The 27114-nt window shown below is 38.8% G+C and overlaps 1 protein-coding gene across 2 annotated transcripts in view; it reads right to left on the bottom strand.

Moving 5' to 3' along the window:
• Positions 1-7517: 7517 nt before the first annotated feature.
• Positions 7518-27114, bottom strand: part of LOC150045368 (uncharacterized) — a 51187-nt gene continuing 31590 nt past the window's right edge. Inside the window, exons 12-16 of one of the 2 annotated variants that reach the window (XM_090319842.1) lie at positions 25593-25687; positions 19365-19434; positions 18653-18703; positions 17008-17102; positions 15784-15876 (exon numbers count right to left, since the gene is read on the bottom strand). In XM_090319842.1, coding sequence (XP_090175968.1) covers positions 15841-15876; positions 17008-17102; positions 18653-18703; positions 19365-19434; positions 25593-25687 — 347 coding nt within the window. In that variant the 3' untranslated portion in view covers positions 15784-15840. Of the gene's footprint in view, positions 7836-15783; positions 15877-17007; positions 17103-18652; positions 18704-19364; positions 19435-25592; positions 25688-27114 lie in introns of those variants that run through there. The other variant, XM_090319843.1, reaches the window with a different exon arrangement.

Here is a 27114-nt window from a genome sequence, read left to right as displayed (position 1 = left end):
GTGTCAAGATGTATGTTGTCTTTGGAATTTTTATCTCTGACATAGTACCTTTATTGATTACCTAATCTTGGTAGTAGGTCAATGAAGAAGAGATGAGTATTGTAATAGGGTCCTCAGTGCCCAAAAGCTGAATTGCAGGACCCTCTACTATGACTTCAGTTCCCATCTAAGAAGCTTCCATATTCCTTTCCAGAATATGGCCTTTAGTGGCCCTCTGCTCTAGGGCCAGACTTTTCTTTGTCCATATTTGCATATCTGGGGCCTAGCTGGTCTCGTGGTATCTCACTGGATGTTGCACTGCATACAATAGATAGTTAACAGAAAAAGAAATAACAAGAACTGCTTCCTTGTCTTGAGCTGTTTTAAGTTAGTAATTTGAAGTTGTCACTGATAAAATACTTACAATAAACAAACTCAGGGAAAAAAGAAAAGTTTTTAGTTTGGTGTTTCAGAGATTTCCATCCAACTGGATCACAGCTATGGACTTATGGCAAGAAGAAGCATCATGGTGGGAAGACATCTCAGAGGATAGTTATTCCACTCATGGTTGTCAGAAATCAGAGGAAAAAGGAGAAGAAATGTCCAGGTATAAGATATATATCCTTCAACAGCAAACCACTACTTATCCACATCTTCTAACATAGGCCCTGTCTATTAACATAGCCCATTCAACTTTGAACTTATCAATTGATTGGTCTATTATTCCAAAGGTGAGTGGCATCTTGATTCAGTCATCTCTCAGTAGCGCCAAAAGCTATGGTCCCAGCCTCAATGTGTATTTTGGTGTGGAGAATATAAGATGCTGCTGTGGTACCACCTTTATCATTTCAACAGAACTAACCAATATGATGGAATTGTGAGAACTCCATGAAGCAAGAACTGTCATGGGAAAGGGGTCATAAAGGCAGGTCCAGGAGCTGCAGGCTAATGCTTTGGACTCCCTCACTGCCCTAAGAGCCTAACCATTTTAATTCTCTGTCTCTGAGATTAGGCCTTCAGTACAGGATAAGGACAGATGACTAACATTCTATATCTGTGTCACCCTGAATGGTATAAGACCATTTGACTCACCTAGACTGTGCTATGGAATATGGAATCGTGTCCCCAAAAGAAGGTACATATCCAAGTGAGGCAATGGACACTAGACATAAGGTACAGAAGTTATCTCATGCAAGGCATTATTTGCTGTGAATAAGGACTTTAGCACTTACAGTACCATGAAGTCAGTCTCTGGAAGACAGGAACACACAAGCATCATCAGGAAAATCCAGGTAGCCACCCTTCTAGACTGTGGTACCCAACTTTCACCACCAGATGGTATCTGACAAGTGCTTGCTATGCTTTCCTTTCCTTTCTGTACAGTAGGGATGGCAAATAGTGCCCTTCTCTTGGGCACTATTGTGGGGTCACCAAAGCCTGGCTGAGGTTGGACACATCGCTGAGAAGTTTTGACACTGGGCAATGAGGTAGCTTCTGGAGTTCACTTTGCCCCCAGAAACTGACCTGGTTCCATCATATCATAGGATTAAATATAGGCCCATGTGTGATACACACTTGCATTTTTGTGCACCTGTAGGCAATGGTGACTGCTGCACCAAGCTAGATGTTAGGGATCAAGTGGATACTAAATCAACAAGATGTAGTCCTCATGTAGATTAACTGAAGGACCTCTGTACCCTATATTTCTTCCTCAGACTTTCATTTTTTTCTCCCCATAGCCTCCAGCTCTTAAGGGCCACTGTTCTCAGGTGAAGTCTGTTTCCTTTTGCCATCAGTTTTTCCAAGGAAAGATCTATAGCTTTACTGCCACTGGATTCTGAACATCCAAGGCCTTGTTATAAGGAGTTTCTCCTCTCTGATTTTTTGGTCTCTTCAGTCACTAGAACCCTGGGCTCTACCCTAGTTTACAACCTATACAGTGATATTGTACCAAGTTAATATGGTTAAATGTGATAAGTCAATGCACTCAAGTGTTAGCATATGTGCCCCATTTTGCTATTGATTCGCTACACAGGAACCCCCTCCTTACTGTCTTATGGTATTTGGGGGCTGATATCAAGCTCCAGGAGCCAACCCTTCTTCTATGCTTACAGGCCCTATCCATTCACTCTGCTTTCCCTTACTCTTCTGGGCTCTCCACTGTCTCATTAGGAAAGACCCTAAGTGAGGAAAATAGAATCCTGAGCACAGATTCAGGTACATAGTATGTGAGCTTACAGCAGAAGTGACTGTAAGTTTAGGAATGTGACATATGTAAGAGGCATCATAGATCTGGTGTCTGCTGGACACCTTAGATGCTCCTGCAACTACATCTGCTACAGAGATAGGCAGAGATAAATGAGGTAGATCACTGAGGTCATGGAACCTTTACATACTCCCCTAAAATTAATATGAATGGTTCTCAGGGTGTCCTTAGCTGAGCCTAGCAGATTCACGTGAGCCATCAGAATGCAAATGGCCCTAAGTATTAAGTGAAAGATTGTGGGGCCTCCTAGCTAAGTGGTGTAGAAGCCAGGTTGCTATCTGTGCTTCCATGACTCTGGGCCTAAACACACGTACACTTCTGGGCACACCCAGTGACGTGGGTGGTCTGGAACCAGAGGGTCCCAGCTGCTTCCGCCTTGAGCAGGAGCTCCTGGAAACTCCCAGTAAGTGGGGTGTGTCTCCGGACACCACTGGCTGATGGTTGCATCTGAAAGGTCCCTATTTGCTGCTGGTATGAGGTGGCAGGCATTGCATGATCTGTACTTAAACAGCACATTTTTTAATATTTTTTATTGTAATTAATAAAAGGGTTACATGATATTTGCCAGATAGAAGGTGCATTAATTCACATACATTGATACCCTTTCACATGTCTTGGTCCCCATTACCCTTCCCTCCACCCGCCCCGTCTTGGTTTCCTCCCCCCTTCCCTATCCAATTTCAAATAACCAAATACAAATAAATCCAATATATCAGATAACAAAGTGAGATACTGTAACAATATGAGATAACCAAGGGACAGCAAAAGAGATGAGAGATAACATAGTACATTAAGCACAACAATCATTCATTATATGGCTTTTGTTTCAATACTCTGGAGGTCTTTTCAATTAGCTTCATACTATATGGCCTTATGTATCAACGTTTTGCTCTATTGCAGATCTTTGCTAGTAGAGCCCAAGGTTTCTACTGATTATGACAAATGAGGGAAACCATTGCGCCTAAGTTCCTTTGAGTCTGGCTTACTTCACTTAATATGATTTTTTTCTAAGTCTTTCCATTTCCTAACAAATGGGGCGATGTCGTTTTTTCTGACAGCAGCATAAAATTCCATTGTGTACAAATACCACAACTCGTTGATCCACTCATCAACTGAGGGACATCTAGGTTGGTTCCATATTTTTGCTATGGTGAATAATGCTGCAATGAACATTGTTGTGGTAGTGGATTTAGTATGCCCTAGTTTCTGGATGGTTGGGTAAATGCCAAATAATGGAATTGCTGGGTCATAGGGGAGCTCTATGGTTAGCCTTTTGAGGCACTGCCATACTGCTTTCCATAGTGGTTGAAGGGTTAATTTTATAGCCTGCTACCCTTCCAAAGTTTTGAATCAGCTCAAGGAGCTTGGGAGTAGAGTCTATAGGATTCTTTAAATACAGAATCATGTCATCAAGCAGCCCATTTTTTAAAATAAAGTTAGATCTGCGCCTGGAGTCTAGTCTCTGGAGCCTGTGTTCCCGGAATTATTCATGGGCTCCGTGGCCACTTCACCTCCCCTCCCAGACGTCCAAGAAGGACCCCAATGACTACAAAAGATTGATGGGAAAAATGTTATTTCTCACAATGTGCATGTGTAGGACAGAGGCCCTAACGGTCAAAATGCAGGATGGGCCAATATAAACTTGCAAACTATGAGAGAAGGGCTCATATCATGCCCTTGCTTCCTTGGTGATCAACAGCCACAGAATACAAAAGGATGATTTCTCAGTCACAGAGACACCCTCATGCACATCTCACTTTGCCTGAGAAGGTCTAGAGTCATGTATTTTGTTGTACCACAATCTTTGGAGGCAGTTGTCACACCATCAGCCTTGGTCGCAGACTACCTTGCTCTTAGAACACTTGGCAGTACCTCAAATACTGACTTACATCCCATACCACACCACCAGGCCTTTGGGCAGGAAGGGGCCCGTGAGTCCCACAATACGAGTCCCAAGAGCAACCTTGACCCTATGTCATTTCATTTGGCATGCTTTTGCATTCTGAGGTTTTAATTCATGGTACGATCTGGGTGCAACCCTCACACATTCTACTTGGCTTTAGGTAGAACCTCAGGGGCTATATGCTACTGGGTTTCTCTCATCTCTTTGTGTGTGTGTGTGTGTGTGTGTGTGTGTGTGTGTGTGTGTGTGTGTGTGTGTGTGTGTGTCTGGGTCTGGGTCTGGGTCTGGGTCTGGGTCTGTGTCTGTGTCCACACATACGTGCATGTACATGCAGGTTAACGTATCAAGTGACACAGAAGGCCTTTGTTCAGGAGCCCAGCTCTCCATGGGCTGTGCTACCAGTCCTGTTTGAAGATATTGAACGCAGGTTATCTACTTTTGGCAAATTACATAGGTAATCTACTTTTTGCCTGTGGTTAATGGGCCACTATCCTCCCAGAGACCATTCCAATGGGAGCCAATGGATATTGGCTCTCTGCCATGGATATTCCTATGCAGAGATGTTATAAAGAGATAACATAAGATTAGGTTCACAAGGCAGGTAATTTCTAGCCATACTCTTTAACAGACTTTCAAAATGTCCTAAAGGTCTTTTAAGAGTTAAATTGTATTCCCTTGTGAAATTTAACTCGCACTTTGAGCTACATCTTCTGTACATGAGCTTTGGTGTCCTCACTACTTAAAACTCTTAGGGACTAGCTCTGATCTCTTTTAAGTTTTGGCCATTTATTCAGTCTCTCCTTGTTATAGTGAAAATGAGATCCTGGCTATGTCCTTTGAGGAAACCTATGTGAGCACCTATTAAGGTCCTTTGAGGAAACCTGTGAGCACCACTACTTGGTGGTACAATAACAAAACTGCCTTTCTGTATAGCCACAGATTTTGATACCTAATGGAGGTGTTAGACTTCATTTCAGAGGTCCTAGTACTTAGCAAGACAGTCTAATTCTGCATAATGTCAAGTGACATAGATAGAACTCTGAGTCATTCAATGGACTCTGTACTCCTAAAAAATCTGAACTGGTTCCTGGCAACAGAAAGATGTTTAAGGCCAAAGGTCATGGGGATACTGTGGCACTGACTTGGATCTCCAGGACCAGTGCTGATCAAGCCTTAGACTCCTCTCTGAGCTCATCTGGGCTCGAAGTCTCAGCTTATTCTTGTGGCAGATTTTATCTTCTCCAAGAGAAGGAATTAATAAGAACACTTTACCTTTTTTGCCTCAACACTCACACAGTCCCAGAACTTAGGCTGTCTTCCTCATTGGCAATTGACTGTAACATTTGCTTTAAATATTTGGTGTTTTTAACAAGTATCTTAGAGGCTAGCAGGATGGCAATTGAGCACTTTGGGAGGGGCCCACTGGAATTGCATGCTTTAATCCACACAAATAAAGAGTGTTGTTACCTTACTCAGGTACTGGGCACAACAAAGGAAAAACATTAGAACTAAACATTAGAAGTCCATTAGTTACAGAAAACTCTGTAACTCTGTAACATATTGCTGAATGATCAGTGGATCATTGAAGAGATTAAAAGGGAAATTCAAACATTCATGGAATTAACAAAAATGAACACAAAAATACCTACTTCTCTATGGCACAGGAAAGGCAATACTCAGAGGAAAAAATTGTAACTCTGAATGCCTACATCAAGTAATTGGAGAAAAATCAACACCTTAATGATGAATCTCATGCTCCTTCCAAAACAGGAACAAGCCAAACCCCAAGCCAGTAGATGTAAACTAATAATACAAATTTAACCAGAAATAAATGAATTAGAGAATAAAAAACAAAAAAAGACTTAACAAAAGGAAGAGCTAGTTCTTTGGAAACATTAACAAGGTAGATCTATAGAAAATTTAGTTTTAAAAAAGAACAAACCAAATTAATAAAATTAGAGATGAAAATGGGATCATCAAAACAGAAATATGTAAGATTCAAAAGGGTATCAATGTATGTGAATTAATGCACCTTCTATCTGGCAAATATCATGTAACCCTTTTACTAATTACAATAAAAAAATAAAAATAAAAAAAATAAAATAAAAGAAATATGTAAGATTCAGAATATTGTTAGGGAATCCTCCACTAACCTTTATGCCTATAAATTTCAGAAATTGAAAGAAATGGAAGCATTTTTAGAGAATGTTGATATACTCAAACTGAGCCAAGAAGAATTAACCAAACTAAATAGACCATAACAAGTAATAAAATTGTTATCAATAAAGGACCTCCCATCTAAGTGAAGCCCAAAACTAGATGTATTCACAGCCAAATGCTACAAGGCCTTCAAAGGAGAAGTCACTCAAATACTCCAGATTGTCACTGAAATGGAAAAGGAAAGATCACTACCCAAATCACTACAATATAACACTCATTCCAAAATCAAGTAGGGACCCATCAGCAAAAGAGAACTATATACCCATCTTTTAGATGAACACTGATGCAAAGCTTCTCAATAAAATTCTGGCCAACTGACTTCAACAACTAACCAAAAAATCATACACTATGGTCAAATGGCATTTGTTCCTGGGATGAAAAATTGATGATATACACAAGCTAATGTTATTCAATATATCAACAGAAGCAAGGATAAGAACCACATGATGATCTCAATAGATGCAGGAAAAGCATCTGACAAGCACTAATACCCATTATGATAAAAGCCCTGGAGAAGCTAATAATCCATGAAACATTCCTCAATGTAGTTAAGGCTACATATGAAAAATCTATAGCTAACATTACATTTAATGCTGAAAACTTAAAACCAATTCCTCTAAAATCAGGAACAATACAGCGATGCGTATTCTCTTCACTTCTCTTCAATATAGTGCTGGAATTCCTAGCAAAAGCAATAAGGCAAGAGAAAAACATAAAAGAGATTCAAGTAAGGAAAAAAGTAAAACTATCTCATTTATGAATGATATCATTCTGTATTTAAAGAACTCTACAGATTCATCACAAGCTCCTGAGTTGAGCTGAAACTTTGGCAAAGTACTAGGGTATAACAAAAATTAATAGCTTTCCTGTATGTCAACAATGAGAAGATCAAAGCGTCTGAAATGAAGAAGGCAACTGAATTTGTAATAGCCTCAAAAATAATCTAGGAATTAACCAAAGAGGTGAAGGACCTCTATTGTAAAAAAATTTTAAATCCTGGGTGGAAAGAATTAACATGTAAAAATGCCAGTACTTCCCAAAGAAATAAGACACATTCAATGCAATACCAATAAAAATCCCAACAAATTTTCTCAAAGAAATAGAGAAATCCAAAAATTCTTATGGAATAATAAAAGACCCAGAATAGCAAAAACACTCCTTAGCAGGAAGAACAGTGGAAGTAGAATTCTATAGAAGCCTGGTCCACAGGACTATGAGCCACTGGGAAATTAGACAGTATGGTACACTGTGGCATGTTATATGACTTTATGGCCTGGATACATGAAAAATTAGATCTAATTAGAAGATTAATAGAGTAAAATAAAAAGAGTAAAATAGATAACTAGAAGTCTCTCCCAAGAAGATGTTAACCAGCATAACAGACCAAGTATTTTCCTTGAAATCGCTTGGTCTTCTTCTCAGTCTAGTTTACTCATGGGACTCTGTTCTTGCTGTTCAATTGCCCATCTGTTAAATAAACAAGGGGATTATTCAAAGTCTAATGATCACATGGCTTCTGGGGATGTTACACTTTTAGTGAGGAAACTGGTTTCTCAAATGTGGGAAAAACAGTATTTTCCCATGTGTCCTCTCCAAAGAGGCTGCCCCCTTTGCAAGATGTTTCCCAGAAGATGTAAAGGAAACATTTGCCTCCAAACTGGGACAGTGACAACACTCCAGAGAAGGTTTTATACAAGCCTAATTTAGTCAGTAAAGAGTTCAGTATTAGCTTAATGATAACTGCATTTAATGAGGTTACCAACTTCTAAGATGCTCCTGTTGGGTATGGCTCTAAGACCAGTGCAGAATTGATGTAGACCACCACCTGATATTCAAACAGCAGAACTGACTATACTGACTCCTAAAAGCACAGAAAACATCAGACTTTTGGAAAGTTGTTTCTGTGCTCTCTGTACTAGCCATTATTCAGCTGGCCTCAGCAAAAACTGTCAGCCCATGAGAAGATTGGCTTCAATTTGCTACATTCTGATATATTCTTATACAAAACAGTTAAAAAGAAGCATGCAGCAAGATGGCTTTACTCATCATTATTTTTATTTTTATTTTAAGTAGTTGTACAAAGGAATTTCAGTTCAGCATGTCAGTTCTTCAGGATGTCAGTGTTACCTCTTTCATAATTCTTTCCCATCAATCCTAACCCCATCCTTACCCTCAATTTTCCTAAATTTCACATATATATTGCATATAATAACTGTTTCCTCCCACACTTCCTCTCATTTATCTAACCCCTCCTCTTAACCTCTCCCATTCCAGTAACTCAACTACCAGCTTCCTGGTATTTATTTTGTTACACTGTAAATTAGTTCTTCAAAGGAGTAATACCCCTGGAATTTCCCGGTGTATATAACATATTTTAGTTAATATTTACATATGCATATGTATGTTTACACACATATTTAAAAATTAGATGTGTGTGTGGGGGGGGGTGTGGGTGTGGGTGTGGGTGTGTGATCTCAGGGTCAATTCAACAGCATGCCTTGCTGGACTCAGATCCCACTACATTTTATGTCTCTTCACTGTCCTCAACCATTTTGATCCCTCCCAATGGAAAGAGCATACCTTGTAATTAAATTCCCCATTGTATCTTCTCTATAGTCCTTGACATACAGTCATCACCTCCTATCTCTAGTTTTATAAAACTATAAGAACATACATGTTCTTGATACTTCATTTGGCATCATAGATGCATCCACACTATCGTGATTTATAGCTGAATACTATCCATTACATGATACATTTTATATTTTTGTTAAACATTTCAGTTGTTTCATTGTGACTAAATTATTATTGCTATTTATTATTATTTATAATTACTATACATGCCCATAGTCCTGCATACTAAAAGATCTGAGATCTGAAGGATAGTGGCTGGAGGCCAGCCTGGGCTCACTAGACTCCATCTCTAAAACAACCAGCAAAAATCAGGGCTAGAGGTGAAGTCAAAGAAGACTTAGAGCAACATGCCCTAAGGCATAATCTCCACAGAGACATCTTTTGGTAGGTAGTTTGAAAGTATATAATCCAAGGAAGGGAAGATTTTGAGGAAAATCCCATCACTTCTAACAATTTCTCACATTTATGTGCTCCCTTACATCATTTTGTAATGGGGTTCCTTCCAGAATCCCAAGGAAACTATACCTGACTTCTGTGATACACATGACCAAAAGTTCCCATCTGGATTCAATTGTCAAATTAAAAAATAAAAATGAGAAGCTCTGCTATCTCAGAAAGCAAGTGACAATATCTTGGAATTCACTAGGAACACATTTGCCCTGTCCCTCCATTAGGTCCTTGCAAGAGCTAGGAAGCTACAAGAGAAGTCAATATATTGATAACTAGAGGTACATTTCTCTAACCCAGGCCTAGTTCAAGCCTCAAGACCCACAAAAAAATAAAAATAAAAATGTGTATCAGGGCGGGGCTGGGAGTTTGGCCTAGTAGTTGAGTGCTTGCCTAGCATGCACGAAGACCCGGGTTCAATTCCTCGGTACCACATACATAGAAAAAAAGCCAGAAGTGGTGCTGAGGCTTAAGTGGTAGAGCTCTAGCCTTGAGAAAGTCCACGGACAGTGCTCAGGCCCCGAGCTCAAGCCCAGGACTGGCAAAAAATGTGTATCAGAGGCCAGGAGCATGGCCTACTGGTAAGAGAGCTTGCCTAGCATGCATGAAGCCTCAATAACACATACACACAAAATGGCAAAAGTGGTACTGTGGCTCAAGTGGTAGAGGGCTAGTCTTGAGGAAAGCCCCAGGACAGTGAAGCCCCAGGACAGTGCTCAGGTCCTCAGTTCAAGTCCCAGGATTGGCAAAAAATGTGCATCACACACCAGACTCATAACAACTGGTGTGTGGTAGAAGCTATTTGAAGGTCCTGGGTCAAAGGAAGAAGCTCCCACAAGAGACAGCTAGGGACCCAGGAGGAGGGTCTGAGAAGGTACTTCTGGCAAAAAAAATGACAGGGAAGCCATGAAAACAGATGTATGAGCACCACCTCATACTTGGAGAGGTGTTACCTGAGGTATGGACAGGGCAAGCTAGAAAATACTGGCAGCATAACCCTGTGATTCAATGTCTAGATAATGAATCAGGATAAAAAGACATCTAGTCTTCCCATACAACCTGAGTGTGGATGTTTAAGCTGCTCTATTTTTATCCTCTAGACATAGGATTCATGAATATCTCCACTATTTGGTGAGTTTGCCATTGTTTCCAAGTTGTTTGGGGATCAGGAGAGGCTACTTTCAGCAGATGACTAAGGATGGAACGTGAGAGCTTTAAAGATCTTCCTAGATAATAAAGATGTATTTAACACATTTTTAAGATAAATATTTCCCTACCCTTCCTAACCATTTCCTGACACATAAAAGACCCCAAATTATCATATGGCAGAATGAGTCAGCCTATGTATTGCTTATGCCACAAGAATCCACTAAAAGTGGCTTCTCTCACTTTCCAATCAATTCCATTTGTCTGTATTACATTTCCATTTGCTGCTTGATGTGAAACCATGTATTCACACACTTAACTTTTCTCTCGACTGTCAGATATAATAGTCACATTTTGTAAAGACCAACAATGACCCTGGGACAATAATGTGGTCATTCTGAAGTATATGAGACTTTCCAATGATGGAGTGCCCTTGTCTAACATGTCCATGAGTCATGGTTCATATCTCCCTTAATAGAATTAGCCTTCTCTCCCTCCTCAGGGCTTTGAGAAGCTGCTATGGTTTAACCGCACTCCATATGTTGCAAAGATAATTTTCAGCAAACCAGAATGTATTAGGAAGTTTCAGAAGGAACACATTCATGAAGGACTGGATGTCATGAATGGGTGGATGCAATTGCAATGGGAATGGACAGCTTATCATGAGGATGATCTTGGGATGAAGGCTGATTCAGTAGTGTTTCTCTGTACTTGGAAACACCAATGTACAACCCAAAAAGAAGGCCCAGGCACCTTAAAATTGGGTTTCCAGTGCTAAAACTAAGAAATAAATGTTATCTGAAGTACTCAATCTTGGGTATTCTGTTACAGAAGGACAAAATAGACTAATACAGTAAGGACAAAAAGAAGAACCAGAGTTCCCTTTTCAAATAGTCTGGTTAACTGTAATTGCTAGCATCTTCCAGTTATCCCAGTATTCAAAAGGAGAGAGGAAGATGGGGTCTCTTCAGGCTAGTCTAGTGAGAGAAATTATCTGAAAAACTAACTAAAAGAAAGGATTAGGGGAATGGAGCAAGCTATAGAGCATTTTCCTAGTAGGCCTAAGGCCCTGAATTCAATGCCTAGCACTATAAAAAGAAAAACAAAAGTAGGAAAATGACCAGTTAAACACCACAATCATGAGGTCTTTTTTTACAAAATAATTTATTATTAAATGGTAAACATATATGAGCAACTATAAATTGGCATATAAAGACAAGTTTTATGTCACTGTTTTTATTATACAATATGAAAATGATATGTCTTTGGCTTAATGGAAAAATCATGAGATTTTTCCAATTTTTCTAGTTTATAAATGTGTCATTTATGATAGGAAAGTGAATAATTTTTATAATTGTCATTAACTTGATATACTCTAAGCAACTTCAATCAATGTTGGAAAATTCATGATCACCAATAATAGTTTATGTTTTGTTTTGTTTTGCCAGTCCTGGGCTTGCGCTCAGGGCCTGAGCACTGTCCTTGGACTTTCTCAAGCTCTACCACTTGAGCCACAGCACCACTTCTGGCTTTTTTCTATGTATATAGTACTGAGGAATCGAACCTGGGTCTTTGTGCATGGTAGGCAAGCACTTTACCACTAGGTCAAACACCCGGCCTCAGTGTATGTTTTCTATTTTATTTTTTTGACTACACATACTCTATAACAATAAGGAATGCATTTCTGATTATTTAAAATTAATATTTTATTATTACTAGAGGAAGTAATTATTACAAAAAACAACTTTCAGTAATAATTTAACATGTCAATTAAAAATTCTTTGAGTCTAGGTTTAACTTTTAAATTTTTTCCATTTTTATTAATGTAAAATTAACAAGATTTTATATTTTAAGGAACACTGTGATGTTTTATATACATTCTAAATAGTGCTTATTTACTTTGTCAACCTAATTAACCCAGTAACTAACATACATATTCATATTCTCTGTGTCAAGAACCCTTAAGTCCTACTCTCACTAAATTCCCAGCACAATCTACACTTGGAATTTGCAGTAAGTTTCACCTCTAGAACTTCGCATGCACTACTGAAACCTAATGTCTTGGTTCAAAAACTCCCAGTTCCTAAAACCCTGGGTCCATGGTGGCTATTTTTCTGTTCTGTCTTTGTGAGTTTACCCGGTTTGGATTCTACAACTAAGTAAATGTCCACTCTGAGATCACTTTGTTGTGAGTCTGTCTATTTCTCTTAGCATGATGTCGTCTGGCTCCATAAATACTGGGGCCTAACAGACTTTTTTTCTTATTATTAAAGAGGAATAACATTTTAACATTTTAGCACTGACATACGTTCATTTGGGACAGTAATTTTTTTAAAAATCAGTCAAGAAAATTACAAACCTTTTCTTAAGGTTTCTATATGGTGTTTTTAAAATGTAAACTAGGAACAAATTTAGTGTAAATCTTTGGATGCTGTGAGGTAAGAAATTAAAGTGTGTGAATACAGCATAAGGCATTTAGCAAGAGTTTGTATCACAGGCAGGCCAAGTTAATCCTGTACTTGTTTGTCTGGAAATCTAAGTTTCCAGTTAAATAAAAGATTTCAAATAGCTATGAAAGTTCTCATACATAAAACCAGACAGCAAACCTCAAAATAAAAAGTGGAATCTAATTCTCTAAACTCAAATACTCTAAAACAAATTTTGGAGAAAATTACTTCTGTAACTAATATAAATGAAAAGAAATTAATAGTAATTATAAGATTGAAATGCTGATTGATAAAAGGGAGAAAAAGTAATTCAGCAAGTCTATAATACATAGGCATAGAGTGGACACTAGCTAAATCATTGACATGATAGGAAATGTAAAAGCTCTTAAAGTGAACATTTTTAAGGACAGATTTTGTCCTATGCTGACAGTTGTTCCCTGAAAGAGATGCCAAATGTAAAAAAGCAATAATTAGAGTGCAAGAACAAAATACTAGAAGACAGAAGGGTAAGAACAAGATACAAGTTTTAATGAGAGACATGGCTTATTGAAGAGTGGGCTAAGACTACAACTAGCAACTATTGGAAAGAAGATGGGAAACATGATCAGTGTACAGAAAGAACAAAGAGAAGCTGCATGTGTTTTCACTATGAGACACTCTGATGAATTTCATGTCTATGCTGGAACAGAAAAACACTGATGTAATTTCCATATAAAAATGGAGAAAACATAAATAAATACAGAGTAAAGCCACTCAAATTATTACAGCCCTGAAACTTGATGGGAGGTAATTTCTATGTAATTTCCTAAAAATGAAGACATATAGGAAATGAGACAAAGCATAAAAGGACTTCATCAAGCAAAATAAGAGAATTAAATGGACTGATGACAGGAGATGATAAGCACCTATATTTCATTCAATACAGAAATAAACCTCAGAAAGAATTAGTGAGGGGTTGTGCCTTGCCACAAAAAGGAGAAGGCACTATTTCTGAACAAATTAAATGATTTGATTTTGTTTTAATTTCAATTATTTTTATTTTGTGATAATAGTTTATTCTTGTGTAGTTATAAAGAATTTGCAAATAGGTAAATTTTAGCCTCTCTTCCCAGTGATAAAAGAAAATCTTCAGAAACTACTGTACCATATCTCAGTATACTAACTTTGATAAAGTCAAGACACATCATATCTCCATTACTACAATTGTCCCTCTGGGTTGAGTTTTTTTTTTTTGCATTTTTTATTGTAATTAGTAAGAGGGTTACATGATATTTGCCAGATAGAAGGTGCATTAATTCACATACATTGATACCCTTTCACATGTCTTGGGTACCCATTTCCCTCCCCCTGGGTTGAGTTTTTTTAAGAGGGGAAGAAATTATTTTTATCTTAAATTAGTTGTAAAAGGAATTATAATTTTTATTGGAAAGTGTTTCTTCAAGATACAGTTCTCATGACTGGCAATGAAGAACAGCATATCATATCTATATTCTGCTAAAATTGTGAACTTTAGGAGAATCCTTGGCATGTCAGAACAGAAGAGCAAATGTCAAGCCAATAGAAAGTGACTTTTCACAATGAGGTAGAAACCGTGTGCTGAAAGAAATTAGAGAAGACACTGAAGACCCCAGAAAGGAAACAGTGTGGTCAGGATTTCATACCAGCTAAGCTGAGTTCAGATATTAAGTCTCTGAAGTCTAAGGCATCAAGAATTTTGATAATATGACTGCTATGAAGACTTGCAGTGGAAAACAGATTTTAATTAACATGACTGCTATGAAGACTTGTAGTGGAAAACAGATTTTAATTAACAGAATACCTAGGGAAGCAGTGACCTTAGGAGAGATGCTAATACCAAACAGGCAGCTACTATGTTCAATGAAGTCAAAAAGAATGAGAGAAACTGGGTGATGTTGGCATCACTAGGGTAAATGCAGTATGATCCACAAATTTTCAACTGTTTAGGGTCTAGCTTATGATCTATTATAGAATATAAAACAGATTTTAATAAAACCTTACACTAAGTGAATACTATTTAATATGTACGGACAAATAAAATGTATAAACAAATATATAATATTAAAAAGAGAACTATTATTAACTATATTACTCATTGTATTATATTAAATTATATTTATAATCAATTACATATTATGTGATATTTATGTTTTAACATTAAGGTTTCAATATTAATAATCAGTGTTAATATCTAACTTCATATTTAATTATTTAGATATCATTACTATTGCATATTATATTCTATATTATAATTATATACTATTAAATTTTTATATTTCACAATATCTTGATATTAATCATTTTGAGGTTAATGTTTTGATTTAATGTAAATATCTAATTATATTTTAATATATTTTATTAGATTATTAAATTATATTAATTACACTTATATTCTATTAAGTTATATCACAGTGTGTTTATATTTATATTAATATTGATAATTTTATATATTTAATTATATTATTAATGTATGATTATATTAATAAACTATATTTAATATAGCTAATATATCTATTACATCTTATATCTACCTAATAATATATCTAATATCTAATTATATTAATATATCTAATTATACTTAATTTAATATTGCTATTTCTATATAACATTTTGATTTAGTATATACTTATAATTCAGTGTGTTTGACTATATATATCTAGATTATATTGTTATTGGTTATATTATTAATTTAATAACTACTAACTCTAAACAATTGAAAACTAAAACTATTGAGGGGGGGTAGGTAGTACAAATAGGACCACAGCGCCAAGTTAAGGAATTCAGGTCTTTGTCTCCTCAGGTTTTACTTCAGGATCCTGAAACACAGAAACAGGAATGGGTGAACAGAGAGGCAGAGAGATATGGAAGAAGGATGACTGAGAATTGGGTGGAGTATCACTGGTTCCTCAGCCTTGGAGCGGTGACCTTGACCCCTTTAGGATTGAGGGAACCAAGCCCTTTCTGCTTTTTTCCGGGGGCAGGAGGGAAGGGAGGGTCTCAAAATATCTTCCTCAGTAACCATTAGCCACCATTGCTCTAAGGTGAATTTCAAGTGTTGTAAGGTGTACTCTGGGTTAGCTCCACTCAGCTATGCTGAGGAGCATGAAAAATGCTGACATAGAATAATGATGTGGTACAACTCCACTGTCCTCATTCTATAAAGAATCCATCCAGAGATCGTCTAGTTAACCATAAACATATTCTCAGAACATTTTTTTTGTTGGTCATGGAGCTTGAACTCTGGGCATGGACGCTGTCCCTGAGCTCTTCAGCTCAAGGCTACCGCCCTATCCCTGAGCCACAGCCCTACTTCCTATTTCCTAGTGATTAATTGGAGATAAGTCTCACGTTCTTTAGTGCCCAGGCTGGCTTTGAAGCACTAGCATCAGATCTCAGCCTCCTGAGTAGCTAAGACTACAGGCATAAGCCACTGCACCTGGCTCAGAATATTTTTTATGATAATGATCTTATTAATACCATCCTCATAGATGGTCCATGCACTGAAATTGAAAGAAAATCAATGGTCTCACTGATTTTCTTAAGATAGTGAAATACTATCTTAAGTATAGACTTATCCATATACCTTGGCTTGGGATCAATCTCTACTGACAAAGAAAGACAAAGGGCTGAGACTTTGGCTTAGTGCTTGCCTACAATGCTTGAAGCCCTGGGCTTGAATCCTCAGTAAAACATAAACAAAAAGATGGAAGTGGTACTGTGGTTCAAATGGAGAATACTAGCCTTGGGCAAAAGAAGCTCAGGGACCGTGCCCAGGCCCTGAGTTCAAGCCTCAGAACTAGCAAAAAAAAAAAGACAAAAGGAACTCAATCATTGCCAAGAAGAGGAAGATCTGAAGACAGAGCTAACAAACTAAATCTCTAATGGAGACAGAAACTTATAGGAAAACCCTTAAAAGAATTAAAAGACAGAGATATGAAATTAATTACATTTTCACTGATGCTCTCTCTCTCCACATCCTCACTGGAGAAATCACTGGAGGAAGTTTGGTCATGTTCCAGAGCACTGAGATATAAGGAGTCATCTGGGAAAATGAAGGATAGAGTGAATGCCCATAGTGTCATGGAGAACAAACTCAGAACTCTATTCTTCCTCATCTCTGTATTCCTGTCTCCAGGCTTCAGTTAGGTTATACTGCAGTGAGGATATTGTCTATCATCTTCTGGTCCAAACCAGACACTGCCACTATAGCAGGATGTGTGAAATTTTTCATTTGTTCAAAGAAGTTTATTAATTTGCCTTCATGTTATATCAGCCTCCATCACTCCCTATGCACACTTGTCTCTTTTCATCTCCTTCTTTCTCATAAATTTCCTTCTCCTCTAATCCTGAACCTTCCTAGGTTTCACCTACATAGAATACTACATACAAAATTAAGGATATATTGTCACCTTTTCTAATTACTCAGTGTCTTTTTGTTGTTGTTGGGTTTTTTTGCCAGTCCTGGGACTTGAACTCAGGGGCCGGGCACTGACCTCAGACACTTTTTGCTCAAGGCTAGGGCTCTACCACTGGAGCCACAGCACCACTTCCAGTTTTCTGGTGGTTAATTGGAGATAAGAGTCTCACAGACTTTCATGCCCAGGCTGGCTTTGAACTGCAATCCTCAGATCTCAGCCTCCTTTGTGGCTAGGATTGTAGGCATGAGCCACTGGCATCCAGTTACTTCCAGCTTTTTCTGAATATTTGGTGCTGAGAAATTGAATCCAAGGCTTGGAGCCTGCTAGGCAAACACTCCACTAGGCTATACTCCAGGACCCTCAGTTTCTTTTTTATAATTTTCTTGCCAGGGTGATGTACAAAGGGGTTACAGTTACATATGTAAGTTAGTGCTAATTACTGTTTCTTAATACTCCGGGATAACTGCCATTGATTTGGGTTTCTGCTGTGTTCTGTTGGAGAGAATTACAATCACCCAAATGTAACCTGAATTTTCTACGTATGAGATGTAGCTAGTGACTGGAAGACACTCAATCATCACCATTCCATAGCTATCCTCAGGGTTACATGTAGTCCCAGAAGGTAGGATATGGATGAAAAGTAGAAATAAGAAATGGAAAACACTTCTCACAACTCCTATCCAGAAGGACCCAAAAGTGAGTGAGTAGCCCATAGGAGTATTTTCTAACTCACTGTAGCTGGGAAGTGTCCTTTTGATGAGAGAATGTATAAAATAAAGTGATACTCTGAGGCTTGAAAATACAGATGAAAATAGACCTACTCAACCTCCTGACAAAGGTGAGGAAAACTCCCTCTCTACATGCTCCTGCATATCAGAGCCAGGCCTGCTCCAAGGCATGCCTGTCTGTGACCAAATGCTGTCATCATTTGGATTCTTCCAGCAGCAGGAGGAAGAAGAAGAAAGCTTGCTGACAACATTGTTTTTAAACACAAAAGAAAGGAGACTTTACTGGATACTGCTACTCTGAGAATTGTTCCTATGTCACTAATTATGAAGGAAGCACATGCTTTGTTTTTATTCCATTCTATCTGATTTGGTCTCCAGAGGACAGGCATAACCTATACTTCCCAGAGACTTACACAACTGGGTCTCAAGTCAAGGAGTTTCCCTACCTGAAGTGTCTTCCTCATCACTGGTCCAGTCATATTCCTGCATATTCCAGACTTTGGACACACAAACATTTGGTAGAAGTTTGTTAGAGAAATTCACTCCTTGATTCTACATTAGACTACATTATAATATGTGTTCTCTACTGTATGGATGTGTTTTTTGCCCAAAGGTTCCCAGGTTTGGAGGCTTGTTTCTGAGAGTTATAATGCTGGCAACTGAAGAAACGTTTCAAAGGTAAGGCCTCACAAAGTTCATGCCATGTGGGAATGCTATCTAGAAAAGAATTAATATCTTTTTTTTCTGTGGGTCATGGGGCTTGAACTCAGCCTGGGTACTGTTCCTGAGCTCTTCAGCTCAAGGCTACCAACCCTACCCTTGAGCCAAGTCCCACTTCCCATTTTCTAAAGGTTAATTGGAGATAAGAGTCTCAGGTCCTTTTGTATTCAGACTGGCTTTGAACCTTGATCCTCAGATCTCAGCCTCCTGAGTAGCTAGAATTACAGGCATGAGCCACCATGCCTGACTTAATATCTTTTGATTAGCCACATATTCATTCCCCACAGCAAAATGCACACTAATTGTACAGCATGCCTCTAAATCCATAGGGCTTCTACCTATTTCATGTCATCTCTCTCTTCCTAATATGTACTTTTTTGCATAATCTAAAGGTATCTGGTATCATACTGCCTAACCACATCAAGAGACCCTTCTCACCATCCACATCATCCTCTTGCACTTGACTCAGTCCGTTTTTGCAGTTATTTCCATTTCCTCCTGCATCTTCCTGCAATGACAGGAAAGTGGTTACTGTGAAGATAAGGCTATTCTGTGTCCTGTACACAAGTTTGTTCACTTGATGACATTACAAAGCAGATGGGAAGATGATCAAGGCAACTCTAAGGTCTACTGCCAGAGCCAGCAGGCAGCAAGGCGGGATACCTGATTAGGGGGTGAGGATGAGAAGAGAAAAAGACAAGACAAGTAATAGATGGGGTCAGGAGGGCTACAGCCCAAGATTACAGCCTAAGGCTTTAAGCTGAAGACTGCAGTGATCATTTAGTTCCCGTTCTGGTCTGCAACTACTGTTGCAGAACTAACCCAGATGCCCCTCAGTAGATGACTGGATCAACAAGATATGGTATTTATACACAATGGAATTCTATGCTGCCATAAGAAAGAACATCACCCCATTTGTAAGGAAATGGAAAGACTTGGGAAAAAATCATTAAATGAAGTAAACCAGACTCAAAGAAACATAGGCTCAATGGTTTCCCATTTGTCATAATTAGTATAAACCTTGGACTCTCCTAACAGAGGATTACAATAGGGCAAAACCAAGATACATAAGGCCACATAGGATGAGGCTAAATGAAAGGATCTCCAGGATATGGAAACAAGAGCCATATAATGTGTGATTGTTGTTCTTAAGGTACTCTGTTATTTCTCATCTCCTTTTTGTCCCATGGTTATTCTCATATTGTTACAGTATTTTACTTTGTTATCTGGTATATTGTATATATGTTTATTTGTTTATTTAAAATAGGATAGGGAAGGGAGGAAAACAAGAAGAGGGGAGGGGTTGAAGGAGGGAAGTGGGAACAAAAACATGAGAAGGGGTATCAATGTTTGTGAAGTAATGCATCTTCTATCTGGTGAATATAATGTAACCCTTCTATTAATTACAATAAAAAAGCCAGAAATGAAGCTGTTGCTCAAGTGTTAGAGCCCTAGAGTTCAACAAAAATGCTCAGGGACAATGCCCAAGACCCAAGTTCGAGCTATAGGTCTGGCAAAAAGAATTCCCTACACAAAGAAAGTGCCCACACTTAAATCCTGGGAAATTTCTTACCTGTGAAAGTCAGACAAGTTATTTTTAATTATGTTCTAAAATCTACACAGTAGTGATTATATATAGATTCACTTCTTGAATACTTGTTTGTTAAACATGACATGTGAAATACCATGTAAAAATCAATGTTAATAAAATCTTTAAAATTAAAAAAGGGGGGGACGGGAGTTTGGCCTAGGGGTAGAGTGCTTGCCTAGCATGCACAAAGATCCAGGTTCGATTCCTCAGTACCACATACATAGAAAAAAGGTGGAAGTGGTGCAGATGCTCAAGTGGTAGAGTTCTAGCCTTGAGAAAGTCCAAGGACAGTGCTCAGCCCCTGAGCTGAAGCCCAGGACTGGCACCAAATAAATAAATAAATAACCCAAAACTACTGCTGCAGGCCTACAGTGTGGCCTAGTGGTGGAGTGTTTGCATAGCCTGCACGAAGGCCTGGGTTTAATTCCTCATTACCACATACACAGAAAAACCAGACCTGATGGCTCAAGTAGTGGAGCTCTAGCCTTGAAAAGCTCAAGGACAGTGTCCAGGCCCAGAGTTCAAGCCCCAAGATGGGCAAAACAAAAAAAAAAGTTTAACAAAGGCTGGGCAGGGTGGCTTATTCACACTTGTAATCCTACTCAAAAGGCTGAGATCTGAGGATCACGGTTCAAAACCAACCCAGCACTAAAAATGTCCATGAGAAACTTATCTCCAATGAATCATCAGAAAACTGGAAGTGCAACTGTGGCACAAGAGGTAGGGCAGTAGCCTTGCACTGAAGAGCTTAGAAACAATGCCCAGGCCCAGAGTTCAACTCCCATGACCGACAAAAAAATATGTAATTAAAAAAAAAAAAACTACTGCTGGGTCAGGAGTTTGTCCTAGTGGTAGAGTGCTTGTCTAGCATGCACAAAGACCAGGGTTCAATTCCTCAGTACCACATACATAGAAAAAAGCCAGAAGTGGTAGAGCTCTAGCCTTGAGAAGTCCAGGGACAGTGCTCAGGCCCTGAGCTCAAGCCCAAAACTGACAAAAAAAAAAAAAAACTAGTGCTGCACATGGGAGGAGGTGACAGTGTCTAACAAGAAATGTACTCACTGCCTTACATATCTAACTCTGGGCCTAGGCTCTGTACATCACCCTGGCACCCTGGCAATAATTTTTTGTCAGTCATGGGGTTTGAACTCTGGGCCTAGGCATTGTCCTTGAGCTTTTCAGCTCAAGTCTACCACCCTACCCCTTGAGCCACAGTGCCACTTCCTCTAGCAATAATGTTTTTTATAAACTACTAATACAAAGAAGCCCAAGACATTATTTATGTATTGTCCAAATATTTTTAGGAAAAAGAAGGAAACCAATTTTTTTACGAGGAAAAAAATGTTTCCCTGATTAAAGCTTACTATGGCACAGCTTGTATATTACTGAGTAAGAACAATGTATTATAAAATACATGAACATATTTACAATATTAAAAAGAGAAATAACATTTTAAAAACCAACTAAATTGGGGCTGGGAATTTGGCCTAGTGGTAGAGTGCTTGCCTAGCATGCACAAAGACCCGGGTTCAATTCCTCAGCACCACATACATTGAAAAAAGCCAGAAGTGGTAGAGCTCTAGCCTTGAGAAAGTACAAGGACAGGGCTCATGCCATGAGGTCAAGCCCAGGACAGGCAAAAAAAAACTAAATTTAAACTATTTAAAGTTAAAACTGTTATTAATGATTGTGAGACTAGCAGGAAGTGAGCTCCAAGTTCAAAAATTCATATCTAGGGCTGAGAATATGGCTTAGTAGTGCTCACCTAGCATGCGTGAAGCCCTGGATTTAATTTCTCAGTACCACATAAACATAAAAAGCTGAAAGTGGCATTGTGACTCAAACAGTAGAGTGCTAGCTATGAGCAAAAGAAGCTCATGAACAGTGCCCAGGCCCTGAGTTTAACCCCAGGACTGCCAAAAAAAAAATCGTATATATGTCGCCCCAGACTTCAAGAATCAGCAATATAAACCAATTGAGTTTCCATGTGGAGATACAGACTATGGAGTAGATTGAGTGAACTGAGAGTCAGAAGTTCCTCAGCCTTGGAAAATAAACTTGAACCTAGGTAATTCGTGATTTAGGGCTGGAAGCACCAAGGCTTGTCTGCTAAATCTTTAGTGAACCTTTAGACAGTGTCCTTAAGTCTTTACCAAGAGAAAATACCCCAGGGCCACATATGAGCAGGCTTTAGCAGCTGTTGCTCTGATGGTAAACTAGAGTTGGAGGAACATGTGCTCCTAGCCTATGAGATACAGACTGTAAGCTTCACTCAGCTGAGTCTGCTGAAGAAAATGAGAGCTGCTGAAACAGAATGGACAAACAGCACTGCTCTGTCTCCACCCCCCCATACACACACATATACACCAACCCTAAAAAAGTCCATCCTGAAAACTGCTAGTTGGTAAGCACCTGTAGAAAACTAAACTTGGTGGCCAGGCATGGTGGCTCACATCTGTAATCCTAGCTACTCAGGAGGTTGAGATCTGAGGTTCAAGGTTAAAAGGCAGCCCAGGCACAAAAGGACCTGAGTCTCTTCTCTCCAATTAACCTCTAGAAAACAGAAAGTGGGACTTGGCTCAAGGATAAGGTGGTAGCCTTGAACTGAAGAGCTCAGAGACAGCACCCAAGCCCAGGGTAGGGCAGTAAGTAGCCTTGAGATGAAGAGCTCAAGGACAGGCCTTAGGCCAAATTCAAGCCCCATGACTCCTCCCCCCCAAAAAAAGAAAACTAAAGCTTGATTTTTATATGTCACCCTGCACCGAATTAATTCTAAATGGATCAAATACCTTGAAGTAAAAGCAGATACTCTGAAAACTTTAAAGGAAAGAATAGGAGATATACTAGGGCTCTTTGGGACAGGTTGAAACTTTCTTAATAAAGGCCTAGACACACAAAATATTAAAGAAAGCTTGGACAAATGGAACTGCATTAAACTTCAAAGCTTCTGTAGCAAGTTAAACAGAAAGCCCACAGAATTTTCATCAAAAAGGTCCTTTACATTCTTAGTTAATTCCTAGGTACTTTATTTTCTTTGAGGCTATTGCAAAAGGAGTTGCTTTCCTGACTGTTGCCTCATTCCTCTCACTGTTGGCATTAAAAACACTGAAAAAGGAAATTAAAGCAGAACTGAGAAAATGGAAAAACCTCCCATGCTCCTGGATGGGAAGAATCAACATCGTGAAAATGACAATCTTGCCAAGGGCTATCTACAAATTCAACACAATACCCATCAATATCCCAATGGCATTCTTTAAAGAAATAGAAGAGGCAATCCAAAATTTCATATGGACTAATAAAAGACCCCGTATAGCAAAAACACTTCTTAGCAGAAAGAACAGCACAGGAGGAATTTCAATACCAAACTTTAGACTCTATTACAGAGCTATAATTATCAAAACAGCCTGGTACTGGCACAAGAACAGGCCTGAAGACCAATGGGATAGAACTGAGGACCCAGATATTAAACCACAGACCTATGGCCACCTAATCTTTGACAAAGGAGCCAAAAAAATAGAATGGAAAGAAGACAGCCTCTTCAACAAGTGGTACTGGCAGAACCGGTTAAGAACCTGCAGAAAACTAAAGTTGGGTCCTTCTTTGTCACCCTGCACTAGAATTAACTCCAAATGGATCAAAGACCTCGAGGTAAAAACTGACACACTGAAAACTTTACAAGCAGGAATAGGAGATACACTAGGCCTCCTTGGCACAGGTCGAAACTTTCTCAATAAGGACCAAGAATCACAACAAATCAGAGAAAGGCTGGATAAGTGGGACTGCATTAAACTGCAGAGCTTCTGTATGCCAAAGGACATAGCTAGTAAATTAATTAGGAAGCCTACAGAATGGGAGAAGATCTTCACCAACCACACAATAGACAAAGGCCTCATATCTAAAATATATCAACAGCTCCAAAAGTTGAATCACTCCAAAACTAATCTCCGAAGAAACAACCATCCCATCAAAAGATGGGCCAAAGATTTAAAGAGAGTCTTCTCTGAAGAAGAAATAAGAATGGCCTATAGACACATGAAGAAATGCTCGACATCTCTGGTCATAAAAGAAATGCAAATCAAAACAACTCTAAGATTCCACCTCTCTCCAGTTAGAATGGCCAGGATCAAGAAAACTAATAACAACAGATGCTGGAGGGGATGTGGCCAGGAGGGATCACTACTACACTGCTAGTGGGAGTGCAAACTCATTCAACCACTATGGAAAGCAGTATGGCAGTGCCTCAAAAGACTAAACATAGAGCTCCCCTATGACCCAGCAATTCCACTACTTGGCATTTACCCAACTATCCAGAAACAAGGGCATACTAAATCCACTAGCACAACAATGTTCACTGCAGCACTATTTACCATAGCAAAGATATGGAACCAACCCAGATGTCCCTCAGTTGATGAGTGGATCAAAAAGATATGGTATTTATACACAATAGAATTCTATGCTGCTGTCAGAAAGAATGGCATCTCCCCATTTGTAAGGAAATGGAAAGACAGAAAAAAATCATATTAAGTGAAGTAAGCCAGACTCAAAGGAACATAGGCTCAATGGTTTCCCTCATTTGCTATAATCGGTAAAAACCTTGGATTCTTCTAGCAGAGATTTGCAATAGAGCAAAACCTAGATACATAAGGCCATACAGTATGATGCTAAATGAAAGGACCTCTAGGATGTAGAAACAAAAGCCATATAATGAGTGATTGTTGTCCTTAATATACTATGTTATCTTTCATCTCTTTTGCTGTCCCTTGGTTATCTCATATTTTTACAGTATTTCACTTTGTTATCTGATATATTGGATATATGCATATTTGCTTATTTGAAATTGGATAGGAAAGGGGGGAAAACAAGATGAGGTGAGGGTGGGGGGATGGAAATGGGGACCAAGACATGAGAAAGGGTATCAATGTATGTGAAGTAATGCACCTCCCATCTGGCAAATGTAATGTAACCCTTCTATTAATTACAATAAAAATTATATGAAAAAAGAGAGACAGCTGTAAAAGTATAGTTGATTGAAAAAAAATAGGATACACAAGAGTCAGAAAAAAGACCTGAATTACATTCTCATTGGTGGTATCTCTCTCCACATCCTCTGAATCATCGGAGGAGGGTTCCTCATGCACCTCAGCAGTGACAGTGGTGACGGTGACATCATCTGAGAAAGAATAGATTAAACACCTAAGTTATAAACTGCTATTTCCCTGGAATGACAGAGAACAAATTATCTGAGTTCCTGGCTTCAGTAAGGTTATGTTGTAATGAGAATCTTTGAGTCCTTTGTCAGTTCAGATTCTGCCACTCTAGCAGAAAGTGGTGTTTTATCGCAATCCTCACAGGGGGAGGCACTTTATGAATTTGTCCTCACAACATTAATTTCTCTCATTTCCCCACACAAAACTTTCTCATTCCTCTCCTAATTTGTGACTATTTTCTTTCCCTTTGGGAGGTGCCAATCTTGGAGAGAGAACTTTGTGCCTGGGCACTGTCCATGAGCTTCTTTGTTCAAGTCCATCATTCCACCACTTGAGCCACACTTACACTTCCTGGTCTTTTGATAGTTAATAGGAGATAAGAGTCTCACACTATTTCCTTCTCAGGCTGGCTTTGAATCATCATTCTCAAGATTTCAGTGTCCCAAGTAGCTAGGATTATAGGCATGAACCACAGGCACCTGGCTAGTTGGCTTCCTCATTCTTTTCTTTTCTCTTTCTCTCCTTCCTTCCTTTCTTGTTCTTTATCATCAAACTCTTGAGGACTCAAACTCTTGATCTGACACTTGCACTAATTGGCTAATGTGTGCCATGCCTCCAACCCCTGACAATTTTCTTAATCACTGTGAACCTGAACTATCATAAGATTCTCATATGTGGCACACTGGATAACAGTTGAGGAATAAAATTTCTTCATTCCTAAGGACTCAGTTTCTTTCAGCCTTGCTGTAATGGTATTGGCTTGGGTTTCTTGTGCCCTATTGGAAAGAATTACAGCTAACCCACCTGTAGCCAAATTTTTCTGGGTATGAGGTTAGTGACTGGGGAGACGTTCGATCTTCACAATTCTATACCTGACCTCAGCGCTACACTAGTCCCAGAATTTGGGATTTGAATGAGGAGTGAAGGTACAAAATGGAGAGCATACTTGTCACCACTCCTCTGCTAAAGGCCACAGAAGTATGCTGAAAACCCATAGGAATATTCTATATTTCATTCCTCCTGAGCAGTGGTCAATCAGTCAGGATTGGACAAAGAGGCAGAATGGAAAGGGATGCTCTAAGGCCTGAAAGGCAAAGAGCCAGAATGAATTTCTCATCTATCTCCTGACATAGTAAGAATAACTCTCTCTCCACATTCACCTAGCACCTGAGAGTGAGCCAGGCCTGTACCAATAGACTCTTTCGTTGTAAATCAACATCTAAGGCAAGTCAACCAATGAACTCCAATGTGTGATCTTCTGCAGATGTAAAATCAGGAAAAATAAAGCTCATGGAGAATATTGTTTTTAGGTACCAAAGAAAGGAAGACTGCAGACTTTCATACCTTCAATTATCCCAAACTTATTCCTATGTCACTAATTTAAAAGGTC

The sequence above is a fragment of the Megascapheus bottae genome, chromosome 28, assembly GCF_031878675.1.
Source record: "Megascapheus bottae isolate mThoBot1 chromosome 28, mThoBot2.hap1, whole genome shotgun sequence".
NCBI classification, from domain to species: domain Eukaryota; kingdom Metazoa; phylum Chordata; class Mammalia; order Rodentia; family Geomyidae; genus Megascapheus; species Megascapheus bottae.
Note: the sequence above shows the minus strand (reverse complement) of the source record. Positions and strands in the feature narration are given on the sequence as shown.